Raw genomic sequence first — 13,492 nt, 5'->3', positions numbered from 1 at the left:
TGGAGTTCTGCACTTGACACAATGCATTGACAATTTGGAGGAGGCTCCTGCACGTCACCATTTTAATGATGGTTCAACGATGTGGGATCTTGATGAAAATGAAGAGCCCTCCCCGTAGGGTCTGCTAGATTTTCCTGGGTGACCGTGACGAAAGCAGCGAAATAAAAGAGCGCACCTGGACACGGTGCTTGGGTACGAGAGTAAACATAGCCGCGCGCAGATCCCGCAGAAGAGCTGCTCTCCAGAATACTTCAACAACGATGATCGCCAACATCTCTATTTTCTGCGTGTCTTCACTTCTACTTTTAAACTTGGTCGGTGCCAAACCAGTTTCCAGTTTACAGGTGAGTTTTTTTAAGTCTGGGCTCACTGCTCTTATACGTTTAATAGACCCTCACTTATCAAATGCATTTGACAGCAGAGTCTTAAGCAGCTGTTAGATGAAGAAGTCAACACGCCGTTTGTGGAGTCGGATGAGTCGGCGATGGAACAGAAAGATGCGAGAGCGGAGAAGAGCGCATTGGACGAGCGAGCGGAGCAACTGCGGGAATCAGACGCGCGCAACTCAGCGCTGGCTGGGAAAGATGGAGCGTTCGAGCGTCTCCTAGGTGACTTACTGTCCACATCCAAGCGCTCATGGAGTCGATTCAAGAAAGGCGGACTGAGGAGCTGCTTTGGGGTCAGACTCGAAAGAATCGGGTCTTTTAGCGGGCTCGGGTGTTAAGCGAAGGTATGTCAGGGGATGTTATCTTGACGAGATTTAAACATTGGAAATTGTTCAAACGCGTATTAGAAATAAAAATAAGTCATGTCTTATTACTTCATGTCATGTCACTTCTTGCCGGTTGGGACTTGAAATAGCTTACTTGACACACTTTGGCAGCATATCTTCGATTAAAAAAGAAAAGAAAAAAAAAAGAAGTGTTGACTGCAAGTTTACCGTAGATTTGTGTTCAAGTGATGCTGTATGTGTTGGTCATTATTTATTAAAGATTTAGACATGTATATAGTTTGTATTTGAAGATTCCATGACTGCTGCTTTGTACTGTTTGACTGTTTTGTTTATTATTTATGTATTTATTATTATTTATGTCCTCTCTAAATCCACTCGTATAGATAATGTATATTGCTGCAAAATAAATATTTTGCATAACATGTGTGTCAATGTGGTCTAAAGCTGTGAGTAAATTTGACTGTGAACTTAGAGTGTAAAGTACTGCGTATGTTCATTTTCATGTGCAAGAGACAAAAATCAAAAACTAAACTTAAAGAGCATTTTGCTCCCTGCATCCTTAAGGTGTTTCAAGAGTTTCATTATAGTTTTCTAGTATTGATTTTCATAACAAATCAGTGATTCAAAAGTGCAAATGGGACTAAAAGGATCCATTTCTACTTGATCTAATTTAATGCAAATAAATAAAATCTTTTTTTATTTAGATGTTGCATGTCTAAAACATTTGGGATACATGATAAACCTTTTTGTATTGTATGCTGGAACTGGTCCACTTTATTGTGACCACTTGGATAATGTATTGAGATAATTAATTTAAAAACTATCTAGTGAGATCTTATGTAGCCTATTTTTTATAATTTAGGTGTGACCCAACATGCACAGAAACAAAATTCTAGCTATATACAGAAAAAGTAAATTAGAGTAGCTAATACAAAACTTGCTACTGAATAAAATATGAACATTTATGATATGTCATCTTCTTTCGCAATTAAACAACCATATATTATTATTATCGCTATATTTTAAGTAGGGCTGTCAAAAGATTAATCGCGATTAATCGCATCCAAAATAAAAGTTTGTGTTTACATAATATATGTGTGTGTACTCTGTTAATTATTATTTATATATTAATACACACACAAGCATGTATATATAAGAAAAAAATATTATTTTTATATATAAAACATTTATATTTATATATATTATAGATTATATAAATGTATATACAGTATATACATGCAAATATTTCTTAAATATATACATGAATGTGTGTGTATTTATATATAAATAATAATTAACAGAGTACACACACATATGTTATGTAAACACAAACTTTTATTTTGGATGCGATTAATCTTTTGACAGCCCTAATTTTAAGTGTTAAAGGCTGTTTTTAAATAACTGTTGTAAAACTATCGAAAACAATCAAAAACTCGAAGCCTATAGGTCCTGATCCACAGACCACAGAACAAGCTGAAAACTGAAAACAGACGATCTGAGAACAAACTGAAATGTTTCCCTGAGAGAAACAACTTATAAATACTCTGTAATTGTTCATTGCTAATCATTGGTTATTCCCAGAACAAATGCAAGCCTTATTCTTTCATTCATTCATATTCGAAAACCTGTTTCTGTCTATCTACTTTCCTTTATTTATTATAAACCACAAATGAAATGAGACATTTGGGAGTGAAGGCTGAGACCTTTAAATTAGCACTGATATGAGTAGGCCTACAGGGGTTGGACAATGAAACTGAAACCCTGGCCAATATTGGAGGTTTCACACCTAATATTGGAGGTTTCCATGTGGGAGGTTTCACACCTATATGCTCGGCCTGGTGTCCAGTCTTCACTGATTTCACATTCCACCAGTAAGAGCAGTGTGTGAAGGTTGAATTAGCAGAGCAATAGCACAGCTGTACATAAAATAATGGAATTCACACAACAAAATGGAAGACATATTAAAGTTCAAAAGAGGACAAATTGTTGGTGCGCATCTCACTGGCTCATCTGTGACCATGACAGCAAGTCTTTGTGGTGTATCGAGAGCCATAGTATCCAGAAAATAGCTCTTTGGCTGAAAATTATTCAATCATGGACAGTGGTTCCATGTGACTGAAACAAGAAAAACCCAATAGAATCAACCTTGCACAACTATAACTAGAATCAATGGTGTTCATTTAACTTGACTGAATGGTTTTAGTTTAACTTGTGGTTTTCATTTAAATTGAATAATCCTACAATTTGAATTCTTGTAAGCAGGTCATCAAACCAAGCAAAAGCTTAACACTTCACCACATAATGGTAAACCCCAGAAACACTAACATAACAGAAACTTTGAAATACCAACACTATAGAACATTACATATTAACAAGCCTCTCCGTTTTCTCATTCTCATCAGCACCTTTTCCAAGCATGATGGGATGTGAAAGTCCTGTTTGAATGGGTGACTTGATTGAAACGTTATTTAATAAAGAAAACATCGAGTTAACTCAAAGAGTAACTGTTTCAAGACAATTTAACATGGAGCAATCACATTTGAACCAGAATGATGAATTGAAGAATTGAAACCTGATATGATGGCGTTCAATCAAAATTGTTTAAATAAAGTGAACAGCATCGTAAAATAATTTTTTGATTAACCACATCAAACAGGAGTAACTGTCGACCCAAGAGGAAGCTGCATGTTTGAAAGGGATGTCCAGGTATAACCCGGACTGTATCCAAAAAACATAAAACCAAAGTTGCCCAACTCACAGCAGAATTAAATGCTCACCTCGATTCTTCTTTTTCCACCGGAACTGTTCGTTGGGAGCTCCACAGGGTCAATATTCATGGCCGGGCTGCTATAGCCAAACCTTTGGTCACTGGTGCCCATGCCAGATGTCAGTTTCAATGGTCCAGCAGTGCAAATCTTAGACAATGTGAAACATGTATTGTTCTCGGATGAGTCCAGAGTGAAGCATGGGGGAGGATCAGTGATGGTTTGGGCTGCAATATCATGGCATTCCCTACTGTGCTTGATGGGCGCATCACTGCCAAGGATACCGAGCCATTCTGGAGGATCATGTATGGGGTGCCGTGTATCAGCATATAATACACCAATACACAGCAAGACTTGTGACAGAATGCTTTAATGAACATGAAAATGAAATTAAACATCTCCCATGGCCTGCACAGTCACCAGAACTGAATATTTTAGAGCCACTTTGGGGTGTTTTGGAGGAGCAACTTAGACAACGTTTCCTCCAACAGCATCACATGTTAGCTGTTCTGGAAGAGGAATGGCTCAGAATCCCTCTGGCCACTGTGAAGGATGAATTGATGCTGTTTTTGCTGCAAAAGGATGCCCTACAACATACGAATAAATTATTGTGGTCTAATACCAGGTGTTTCAATTTCATTGTCCCGTTCCACTTTATATTAGGTGGCATTAACTACTATGTAATTACATCAAAAATTAGTGCAATGTGCTTATTGTGTTCATATTGTATTGTAAAACATTTGTGCTTCTATTGAGGTGGGATACGGGTAAGGTTAGGGACAGGTGTGGTGGTATGGGTAAGTTTAAGGGTAGGGTTAGGTGTAAGAGAAGGGTCAACAGTGTAATTATAAATGTAATTACAGAAATTAATTGCAGATGTAATTACATGCAGGTATTTTTTAAAACATAAGTACAATGTAAAAACATGTATGCACACAATAAGTGCATTGTATCAAATTATTAATTTAAATGTAAGTACATAGTAGTTAAGGCCACCTAATATAAAGTGGGACGTAAGCCTATACACCTAACATATTCCTCACTATATCATTACTGTATGTTTGTAAATATGTATTTCAAGATCTGACCAACATATTTTACTGCTGACTTCATGATGGCTTTTATCGCTTGTCATAATTCACTTCAATTCACATTTATTTGTGTAGCGCTTTTCACAATACATATCGTTTCAAAGCAGCTTCACAGAAAATGCATGCGTCTACATTACAATTTAAAGTGATTTGTCCATGTTATGTATTTCAGAAATGGACATTTACAAAGCACACAAATTAGCTAACAATCTATTATTAATCAATATAATAATTAAGGCACAGAAATAAGTGAAATAAGAATACATGTTGTTAATGAATAGGGTATATAGAGATGAGCATGGGTGCGTGTTGCGTCATCTGAAGTCCTTGCAGGAGTTGAGTCGTCTCTTCACAGGTGTTGGTCATCTGCAGTCTTTACGAGAGGTTCGATCCAGACTGGAGTTGACGGACTCTCTAGTTACCTTGGGATGGGCGTCCCGCGATAAAACAGAACAGAAAAATAATTAGCGTAGCTGCTGTTCAAAGCATTACGCAAAGACAATCATGTGCACTGACATAATGCATCTCATAACCTTGTACTCCAGTTATGTGAATGCCTGGCTAAAGAGATGTGTCTTTAATCTAGATTTAAACTGGAGAAGGGAGTCTGAGCCTCGAACATTATTAGGAAGGCTATTCCATAGTTTAGGTGCCAAATATGAAAACGTTCTTCCTCCTTTAGTGGACTTACACTCACCTAAAGGATTATTAGGAACACCATACTGTGTTTGACCCCCTTTCGCCTTCAGAACTGCCTTAATTCTACGTGGCATTGATTCAACAAGGTGCTGAAAGCATTCTTTAGAAATGTTGGCCCATATTGATAGGATAGCATCTTGCAGTTGATGGAGATTTGTGGGATGCACATCCAGGAGTCGAAGCTGGATGAAATCGAGACTCATCAGACCAGGCAAAATTTTTCCAGTCTTCAACTGTCCAATTTTGTTAAGCTCGTGCAAATTGTAGCCTCTTTTTCCTATTTGTAGTGGAGATGAGTGGTACCCGGTGGGGTCTTCTGCTGTTGTAGCCCATCCGCCTCAAGGTTGTGCGTGTTGTGGCTTCACAAATGCTTTGCTGCATACCTCGGTTGTAACGAGTGGTTATTTCAGTCAAAGTTGCTCTTCTATCAGCTTGAATCAGTCGGCCCATTCTCCTCTGACCTCTAGCATCAACAAGGCATTTTCGCCCACAGGACTGCCGCATACTGGATGTTTTTCCCTTTTCACACCATTCTTTGTAAACCCTAGAAATGGTTGTGCGTGGAAATCCCAGTAACTGAGCAGATTGTCAAATACTCAGACCGGCCCGTCTGGCACCAACAACCATGCCACGCTCAAAATTGCTTAAATCACCTTTCTTTCCCATTCTGACATTTAGTTTGAAATTCAGGAGATTGTCTTGACCAGGACCACACCCCTAAATGCATTGAAGCAACTGCCATGTGATTGGTTGATTAGATAATTGCATTAATGAGAAATTGAACAGGTGTTCTTAATAATCCTTTAGGTGAGTGTAGATATCCTAGGTATTACCAGAAGCCCAGAGTTTAGTGATCTTAAAGATTGTGATGGGTTATAAGGCTGAGAAGATCAGTTAAATACACAGGAGCTAAACCATAACACACATTACACCCATAGCTGTTTTTTATAAACATAATTTAGGCTATTGCTTTCCTCCCCAACTCTGATATCTCCTAATTCTGATATCTCTTAATTAGATATTTCCAGAATACTTCAGCATAGCAATAGCTGGTCCAAATGGGCATGTCAATTATCCATTAAAAACAAAGTTCATTAAAAAGTTAATCCGATCTCATGAGAAAAACGCATATTCTAAAAGAGTGTAGAATCTCTGGATTAAAACACAGATGAAGAAGAAGAAGAAACAAGTTATAGAAGATTGCTTACACACATGTAAAATAACATCATCATCAAACATAGTTCATATAAAAAATATACACCGATCAGGCATAACATTATGACCGGTGAAGTGCATTCCAGCATATGACGTAGGACGCTCCGGTGAGAATATGCTAGTTCTCGTGAAAACCAAGTTTTGTTTAGCTCTATCCTCTGTGCTTCCGCGTTTGTCACCGGAACTTACGCTACACCTGCGTCCTACATCATACACTGGAACGTCAGTCTCTCTTGAACGCGCATACGACAGTTAGCGGAAGTTAGAGATTACAGTTTTAAATATGGATATTTTTCTTACAAATGCATTGATTCGCCTCAGACGGCATTTATTAACCCCCCAGAGCCTTGTGGAGCACTTTTATGGACTTTAAAACAGAAACAGCCATTCACTGCCATTCTAACGTTTGGAAGAGCCAGGACATTTTTTAATATAACTCTGATTGTATTCGTCTGAAAGAATGTCATATACACCTATAACTTGAGGGTAAGTAAATCATGGGCTAATTTTCATTTTCTCTTTAAGTTAGATAAAGTGTTGTCATAAAACGTGTAGCCTACTGTAACTTGCTTTAAAGTGCCATGTAAGACACGTGATGTGGATGATTTCAGGGAAGTTATATGTAATCATTAAGGAGTTTCCGTCACTGGTATGGCTCATTTGGACTCGTCTATAAGGACTCATTTCCGACAGCAGCCTTTATCAGGTGTCGGAATGCAGCAGACATTCTTCACATTACTGGCGTGTCAAACTTTTAGGTATAAAAGAGCTTCAGACTGAACTGAGAGTATACAGACAACGACACAGAGGAGACAGAAGAACAGCAACAAGTCAGGAAACATGAAATCGCTTGACATTCCTCTAGTCTGCCTTATCTTACTCTTCAGCGTTCAGCTGGTGGGCGCATTCCCGCTACAAAACACAGCCTTAACCACAGAGGACATGGATGTCTTAAAGGTAAGATTAAATTAAGGAATAAGAGAAAGAAAAACTTGCTTAACACTGTAACAGTGAATAATGAGCCACATTTTTTCAGTTTCTTCTACAGCGACTGGAGTCCATTCCTGCTTCTTTTCAAGACCAAATACTGTCGCAAGTGAAAGAAGAAGCGGACAATCTTGGAGAAACCCTCATTGAACCTCCTCCCAAGACTGACACGAGAGACTATCTGTCTGCTCGGGACTTGAGGACAGTCCGACTGGACTCAAAGAGATTATCTGGGTGTTTTGGGCACAAACTGGACAGAATCGGTTCAATGTCGTCCCTGGGATGTAACACTGTCCGGCGGTCAGGTAACAACTTCACTTCTATATTGTGCAGCTACAGTTAATAGGAACATAGCATACGTTAAATACAAATTAATGAACAGGTTTTGGACACCTATCGGTCACTAACTTAACACATTTGTCTCTTTTTCTCTTTTTTTCAGGTCCTAAGAAGAAGTGAAGTCTTAATGATTAGAAGCTTCTACACTGTAAACATTGAAACATTGTGCAGTTATTACTTACTTGATCTGACCGTACAATGACTTTTGTTGGTGTAACCTTATGTATTCAGGTTAAATAATTATGTTAACTTAAATTTAGATTTTACTATTTGAAGGACATTTTTTAGGTTTCCTGACAAAATATTTGTACAATGTTATTATCTGTAACAGACTCCAAAAATTGTTCTTAACTATGCATATTTATTTATTAAATTATTTAAATAGTGGAGTTTTATATTTATATGCATCTTTAATTTAATTTGTCAGTCAAATCAGTTGTACATGCCCTCTTTAATATACAATAAATGTTTACACATGCCTTGGTTTTGGATGTATTTCTTTCTCTTTGATTTTCCTTCTTTCAACAGCCCATTCGTGTGATTGTAGAAAGAGTTTTCACAGTACATAATCAAGTTTTAAATCATAATGTGATGAGGTTATATTAAACTCTGCTATGCTTTCTATAATATTTTAATTATAATAATAATTTTTGTTTATAAAGTGCCTTTCCTAAACTCAAGGTCACTGTACAGGAAGATAAAGATATAGTTCTTTACAAGTACTATAGTTTAAGGGAGTGATAATGTTCTTGCACTATTTTCCTGAAAACAACAACATGATTTCAGTGATCAAACTGTCCATAATAATAATAATAATAATACATTTTATTTGTACTGCACTTTACATTTGGAACAAATGGACTCCATCCTCAGGGCATCATTATCAATGAAACTTGTTTCAGCACCACGGACAGCGACATCCCTTCACATTTCTCAAGGGAACTCAAGGTCATAATCCTGATTATGACAATAAATTAGGCCTATAAGTTGTTATGTTTGGTGGTGAAATTTAGAACAAAAAAGTCTTGCAGTTGAAGTTGTTAATAAATATGGGAAAACTGAACTATTTAACTATAAGGTTTTCCTCCAAACTAAAATTGCCAAGTCGGGGCAAGTTGTCACGTTTTATACATAGCAAATCATTCATTTCTGATGGCCAAAAGGATATTTGATATTTCTTGCACATCACTTTTTTTACCTGAATTGTTTGAGTTTCAAAATTGTTGTATTGTTTAATACATTTTAAATACAGATACACTATAGAAGATGCCTTGTTTCATTTTAGATAGCATATTATATATATATATATATGCTAAATAGTACAGGTCAAATGTTTGGAAATATTAATAAGTCTCTTACGCTCATCAAGGCTGCATTTATTTGATCAAAAATACTGAAAAAAACAGTAATATTGTGAAATATTATTATAATTTAAAATAATGGATTTCTATTTTAATATAATTTTACATTTTTTATATAATTTTAATCATTTAAAATATAATTTATTTCTGTGATGCAAACCTGAATTTGTCAGAATTTTCATTTAATTTTTACTCCAGCCTTCAGTGTCACATGATCCTTCAAAAAATCACTCTAATATGCTGATTTGATATTCAGTTATTTCTAATGTTGAAAACAGTTGTGCTGCCTAATATTTAAAAATAACAAAAAAGAACAGCATTTATTCCAAATAGACAACTTTTCTAACACTTTTTATCAATTTAACATCGTTGCTGAATAAAAGTATTAATTTCTTTCAAAAAGAATCAAAGAATCCTGAAAAAAGTATCACAGGTTATAACAAATTATTAAGCAGCACAACTGTCTCCAACATTGATAATAAATCAGCATATTAGAATGATTTCTGAAGGATCATGTGACACTGGATACTGGAGTAATGATACTGCAAATTCAGCTTTGCATCACCGAAATAAATTATATTTTAAAGTATATTAAAATAGAAACTCATTACTTTAAATTGTAATAATATTTCACAATATTACAGTTTTTCCTGTATTTTTGATCAAATAAATGCCGGCTTGATGAGAATAAGAGACTTCGTCCAAAAACATAAAAAATAGAAATGTGTCCAAACTTTTGACCGGTATTGAACTCATCCTGAGAAATTTTCACTGAAGTAAAATATTTGACAAGTAGCCTCCATCTCCCCTATCAGCCACTTCATATGGTCTCATAACCATTATATTGATTCTGCAACAGATTATTTTAGGTATACTTATAAGACAGCAAATAGCTAAACCTGTCAGCTTTCCTGTTCGGCACTGAAACTATCACTCTAGATTGTATATTGCCTTCTGTATTAAAATGTGTCTATTAACCAGTTTATAAAAATTAGTTTAGTTTAGTTAGCACAAACGTGCACAGGGGGAAAAGTTCTGGTGTATTTTCAGTCAACATCATTCGACTATATATAGACCATCATCTGCTTTAACCCCCTATGGTATACTTAGTTGTCTTTTGTATCAGTTCTGAGGTGATGCCGGAACCATGTGAGACACTCGTGTGACGGATGCATTCCCAATGATGCCTGAGGTCACTGTTTGTGTCCGAGTTACCAGACCTACAGATCAGGAGTTCTCCAGCAAGGCACCTCATTGCACCAAACAGCCACTTAAAAGGAAATCTAGTCCAGGAACGTTATCAGAGATGAGGTGTCGGAATGCACTTCACACAGTTTACAAAGGATGAGCTACTGACAGTCGACTGTCTCTATATAAGAGTGAAGCAGGCAGACGACTAGTTTAGAGGGCAAGAAACAGCATCCAGAGGAACCCAGAGATGATCAGAGGACTAATTCTTACAGGACTGTTGGTCCTGCTTTGGCACCAGATGGATGTACAAGCGCATACGTTGAGCAGACACAGCTCTGCCAGCAACATGGCCAAGCTGAAGGTATTTGAATCACTTTTCTTAAAAATCAAGAGAACTTGCTGGGAAATTAGATTGTTTGGATCTGTTTACTCCATTAAGGCCTTGAATTGAATGAGAGTTATTGTGAGCTAAACAGCAAAGAAACTACATTCTTAAAACTAAACGTTAAAGGTTCTCTGTGAAGAACTTTTAACATCCATGGAACTTTTCCATTGCACAAAAGGTTAAGACTAAAATGTTCTAAGAGAAAAAAACTGGGATATACTTTATTTCAATGGTCCACTTTAGACATTCTAACTACATTTCAACTAACTCTCAGAGTATTAGTGGGCTGTTATGTTAGGGTTTGGTTGAGTAGAATAAGTTGACATAGTTGCAAAGTTACTTATAGTCAGTTGAATGTCTGTCGGGGAGCATCAAATACTCTATTGAGAGTTAGTCGACATGTAGTTATAGTTAGTAGAATGTCTGTGGACCGTTGAAATAAAGTTTAGGTTCTGAGAGGTTCTTTGGGGAACCAAAAATGGTTATATACCATATCAGCTTGAACATGCAAAGAATATTAAAGGAACTAAATCATATTTCAAGAAAAGAAAATAGGAAATGCTATTACTCAATTCAGTTTATACTCTGCTGCTCTACCAGAGCTTGTTGCAGCAGTTTGAGGAGGCCCTGGGCGCAGAAGAAGCTTCCGAGAGAGCCGTCGATTATGAAGACAGCAACACCATGCTGGAGCAGAGCCCCGCTTCCACATCCTGGGACAGAGACAGAGAGGAAGAAGCACCTCCAGCGGAGGACACCAACCTCCCGGTTGGATTTGAGACACAGAGAAATCGCCTTATAGATCTTCTCATGTCAACCCGGAGCAAAAGCCTGTCTGGCTGTTTTGGGGGAAGGCTGGATCGCATAGGGTCAACCAGCACCCTTGGGTGCAACTCTAAAAAAGGTTAGCTACAACGAGCGAATACAGTGATGTTAAAATGACAATATATTTTTATGGTATATAAATTATTTTACACGTGGATAGTTGTCCATGAGCTTTTTTTTTTTTTTTTCACTTAAAATTATGATTTTAGATTAAAATGTACATATTTATAAGGGGGAACGTATATCTAAATCTAAGGTCACAATTTTCTCCATTTTTAATTACCTATGCCTTCGATAAGTACTTTTGAATGGTTCTGTGGTGTGAAAAAGGGAAAAAGTATAATAATCTCATGTTGACTGTAGGGGGAAAAAAAATCTGTAGAAAAAAAGATATTGTTAATTTTCTGCCAGGACGTTCCGTTAATTTTCCGGACATTTCCTTGAAAAATGTAAATGAAAATGACTTCATATGAACATATTCCCCAACATTTCTGACCTTTTCTGCATTGGCCCAATGTTTCTGACCTTTCTTAGAGTGACATCTCGTAATATGAACTCATAAAACTTGCATGAGTAGTAATAATGGTTAACATGGAAACACATTTGTAGGGGTAGAAAACATGAAAATGAAAGCAAAATGTTACACAATGTATGTTAAACTGAAACTGTGTGAAATGTTTGTTTAAATCTTGAGAAAACTAGACTTTGATACAAAACCCTTCCATATTTTGCAATCCCTGTTGTGACATCTGCATTATATTATCTGATGGTTCATATTTGTTTGATATATTTATTATGTACAAGTAGTTGAGTGCAAATAGGAATGTTGAAATACGTACAGTATATGCCATAATTATGTGCATTATTAATGCTTTACTTATTCTGCATTCATATGAGGTTGATGAGATTTGAATACTCCTGCTTGGCCTTTTCTAAGTAGCACTTCTGTTATTCTTTTTGTGTGTCGCACATTTCTACAGCTGAAACTGTACTCAGAAATAAACTAAAACACGTTACATTTTTGTTTCGGGAACAGTATGTTTAAGATGTAGTACTGAATGCTAATAAAATTCATTTGAATTGTAGTATTTGTTTAACGGTGAATGCGAGAGAGAACATAACTCAACATAGAAACTCACCACCATCAACCCCTTTCTCCCATTCATAAGGAATCTACGTTGTGACTCATTTAACACCCACACCATCTCTTCTAATGGCCATTATCAGACTCATTACAGGGCACTGTAATGAGTCCAACAGCTGCAGGTGGTTATTACTCCTGAGCTTATCAACACCTGCCCTAAGCCTTAAAAAACTACAGCCATGTCAGCCTTAATCCTATTACACAAGCTCGGCGGGGTCTCTCCTGATTGCATGAATAATGCCTCTGTTTCAGGCTGCTGCCGCAGTGAACGGCTCTCATTAGAAACTTCAGATCTCCTCCGCGAGTCCGTCACTAACAGACTGTCAGAGACTGATTTCTCTGGTCTAGTGTGAATCCAGTTAGCACTGACAAGAGAACGAGCGAGGCCTTCATATCCTTCATTAGATGAAGTCTGCAGGAGCGTGTGTCATTCCTGAAGGTGAGGATTGGTGTTAGCCAGCGAGTTAATCCACTACACTGAGAGATAAAGTGGCAGATATGATGTATGACCATAGGCAAAACGTCCTCCAGGTGGCGGACAATCATCTTTACACTTTCATATACACTTGGGTAGACTTCCATCGGGACAGGATTTTCACCCACTGATCTGAAAAGGCATTAAAGGATTGAAAGGGGCATGACAGAGTATGGTCAATTTAGGTAAATTAAGATGACTGTCAAAAAGTGATTCAGTGTACCTGTATTGGACCTATATGGTCAAATACAGGTGTGTATTTTACAGGTGTGTATGAGTCACTTT

At 36.9% G+C, this 13,492-nt stretch overlaps 3 protein-coding genes across 3 annotated transcripts; all 3 read left to right on the top strand.

The window, feature by feature from the left end:
- Window positions 1–232: 232 nt before the first annotated feature.
- On the top strand, window positions 233–724 carry nppal (natriuretic peptide A-like; the record flags this gene model as incomplete). The annotated part of the gene is made up of 2 exons (XM_079826942.1): window positions 233–344; window positions 422–724. The coding sequence occupies exons 1-2, from the start codon at window positions 261–263 to the stop codon at window positions 722–724; spliced, it is 387 nt and encodes a 128-aa protein (XP_079683068.1). The 5' UTR covers window positions 233–260.
- Window positions 725–7,290: 6,566 nt separating this feature from the next.
- nppb (natriuretic peptide B) lies at window positions 7,291–8,307 on the top strand. Its single transcript, XM_079826654.1, has 3 exons — window positions 7,291–7,460; window positions 7,540–7,795; window positions 7,933–8,307. The coding sequence occupies exons 1-3, from the start codon at window positions 7,344–7,346 to the stop codon at window positions 7,947–7,949; spliced, it is 390 nt and encodes a 129-aa protein (XP_079682780.1). The 5' UTR covers window positions 7,291–7,343; the 3' UTR covers window positions 7,950–8,307.
- Window positions 8,308–10,574: 2,267 nt separating this feature from the next.
- Window positions 10,575–12,673, top strand: nppa (natriuretic peptide A). Its single transcript, XM_079826243.1, has 2 exons — window positions 10,575–10,742; window positions 11,367–12,673. Exons 1-2 carry the CDS (start codon window positions 10,629–10,631, stop codon window positions 11,670–11,672), a joined length of 420 nt encoding a protein of 139 aa, XP_079682369.1. The 5' UTR covers window positions 10,575–10,628; the 3' UTR covers window positions 11,673–12,673.
- Window positions 12,674–13,492: the final 819 nt, after the last annotated feature.

This window comes from Gobio gobio (assembly GCF_949357685.1).
Source record: "Gobio gobio genome assembly, chromosome: 10".
Lineage (NCBI taxonomy): Eukaryota > Metazoa > Chordata > Actinopteri > Cypriniformes > Gobionidae > Gobio > Gobio gobio.
This window is presented reverse-complemented; position numbering and strand designations above follow the sequence as displayed.

What these genes read in the sequence shown, in the direction of transcription:
- nppa (XM_079826243.1), top strand. Translation starts at nt 10,629, where the DNA reads ATGATCAGAGGACTAATTCTTACAGGACTGTTGGTCCTGCTTTGGCAC. An exon ending in GCAACATGGCCAAGCTGAAG is followed by an intron (nt 10,743 to 11,366) that starts GTATTTGAATCA and finishes CTGCTCTACCAG; the next exon opens with AGCTTGTTGCAGCAGTTTGA.
- nppb (XM_079826654.1), top strand. Translation starts at nt 7,344, where the DNA reads ATGAAATCGCTTGACATTCCTCTAGTCTGCCTTATCTTACTCTTCAGC. An exon ending in AGGACATGGATGTCTTAAAG is followed by an intron (nt 7,461 to 7,539) that starts GTAAGATTAAAT and finishes ACATTTTTTCAG; the next exon opens with TTTCTTCTACAGCGACTGGA.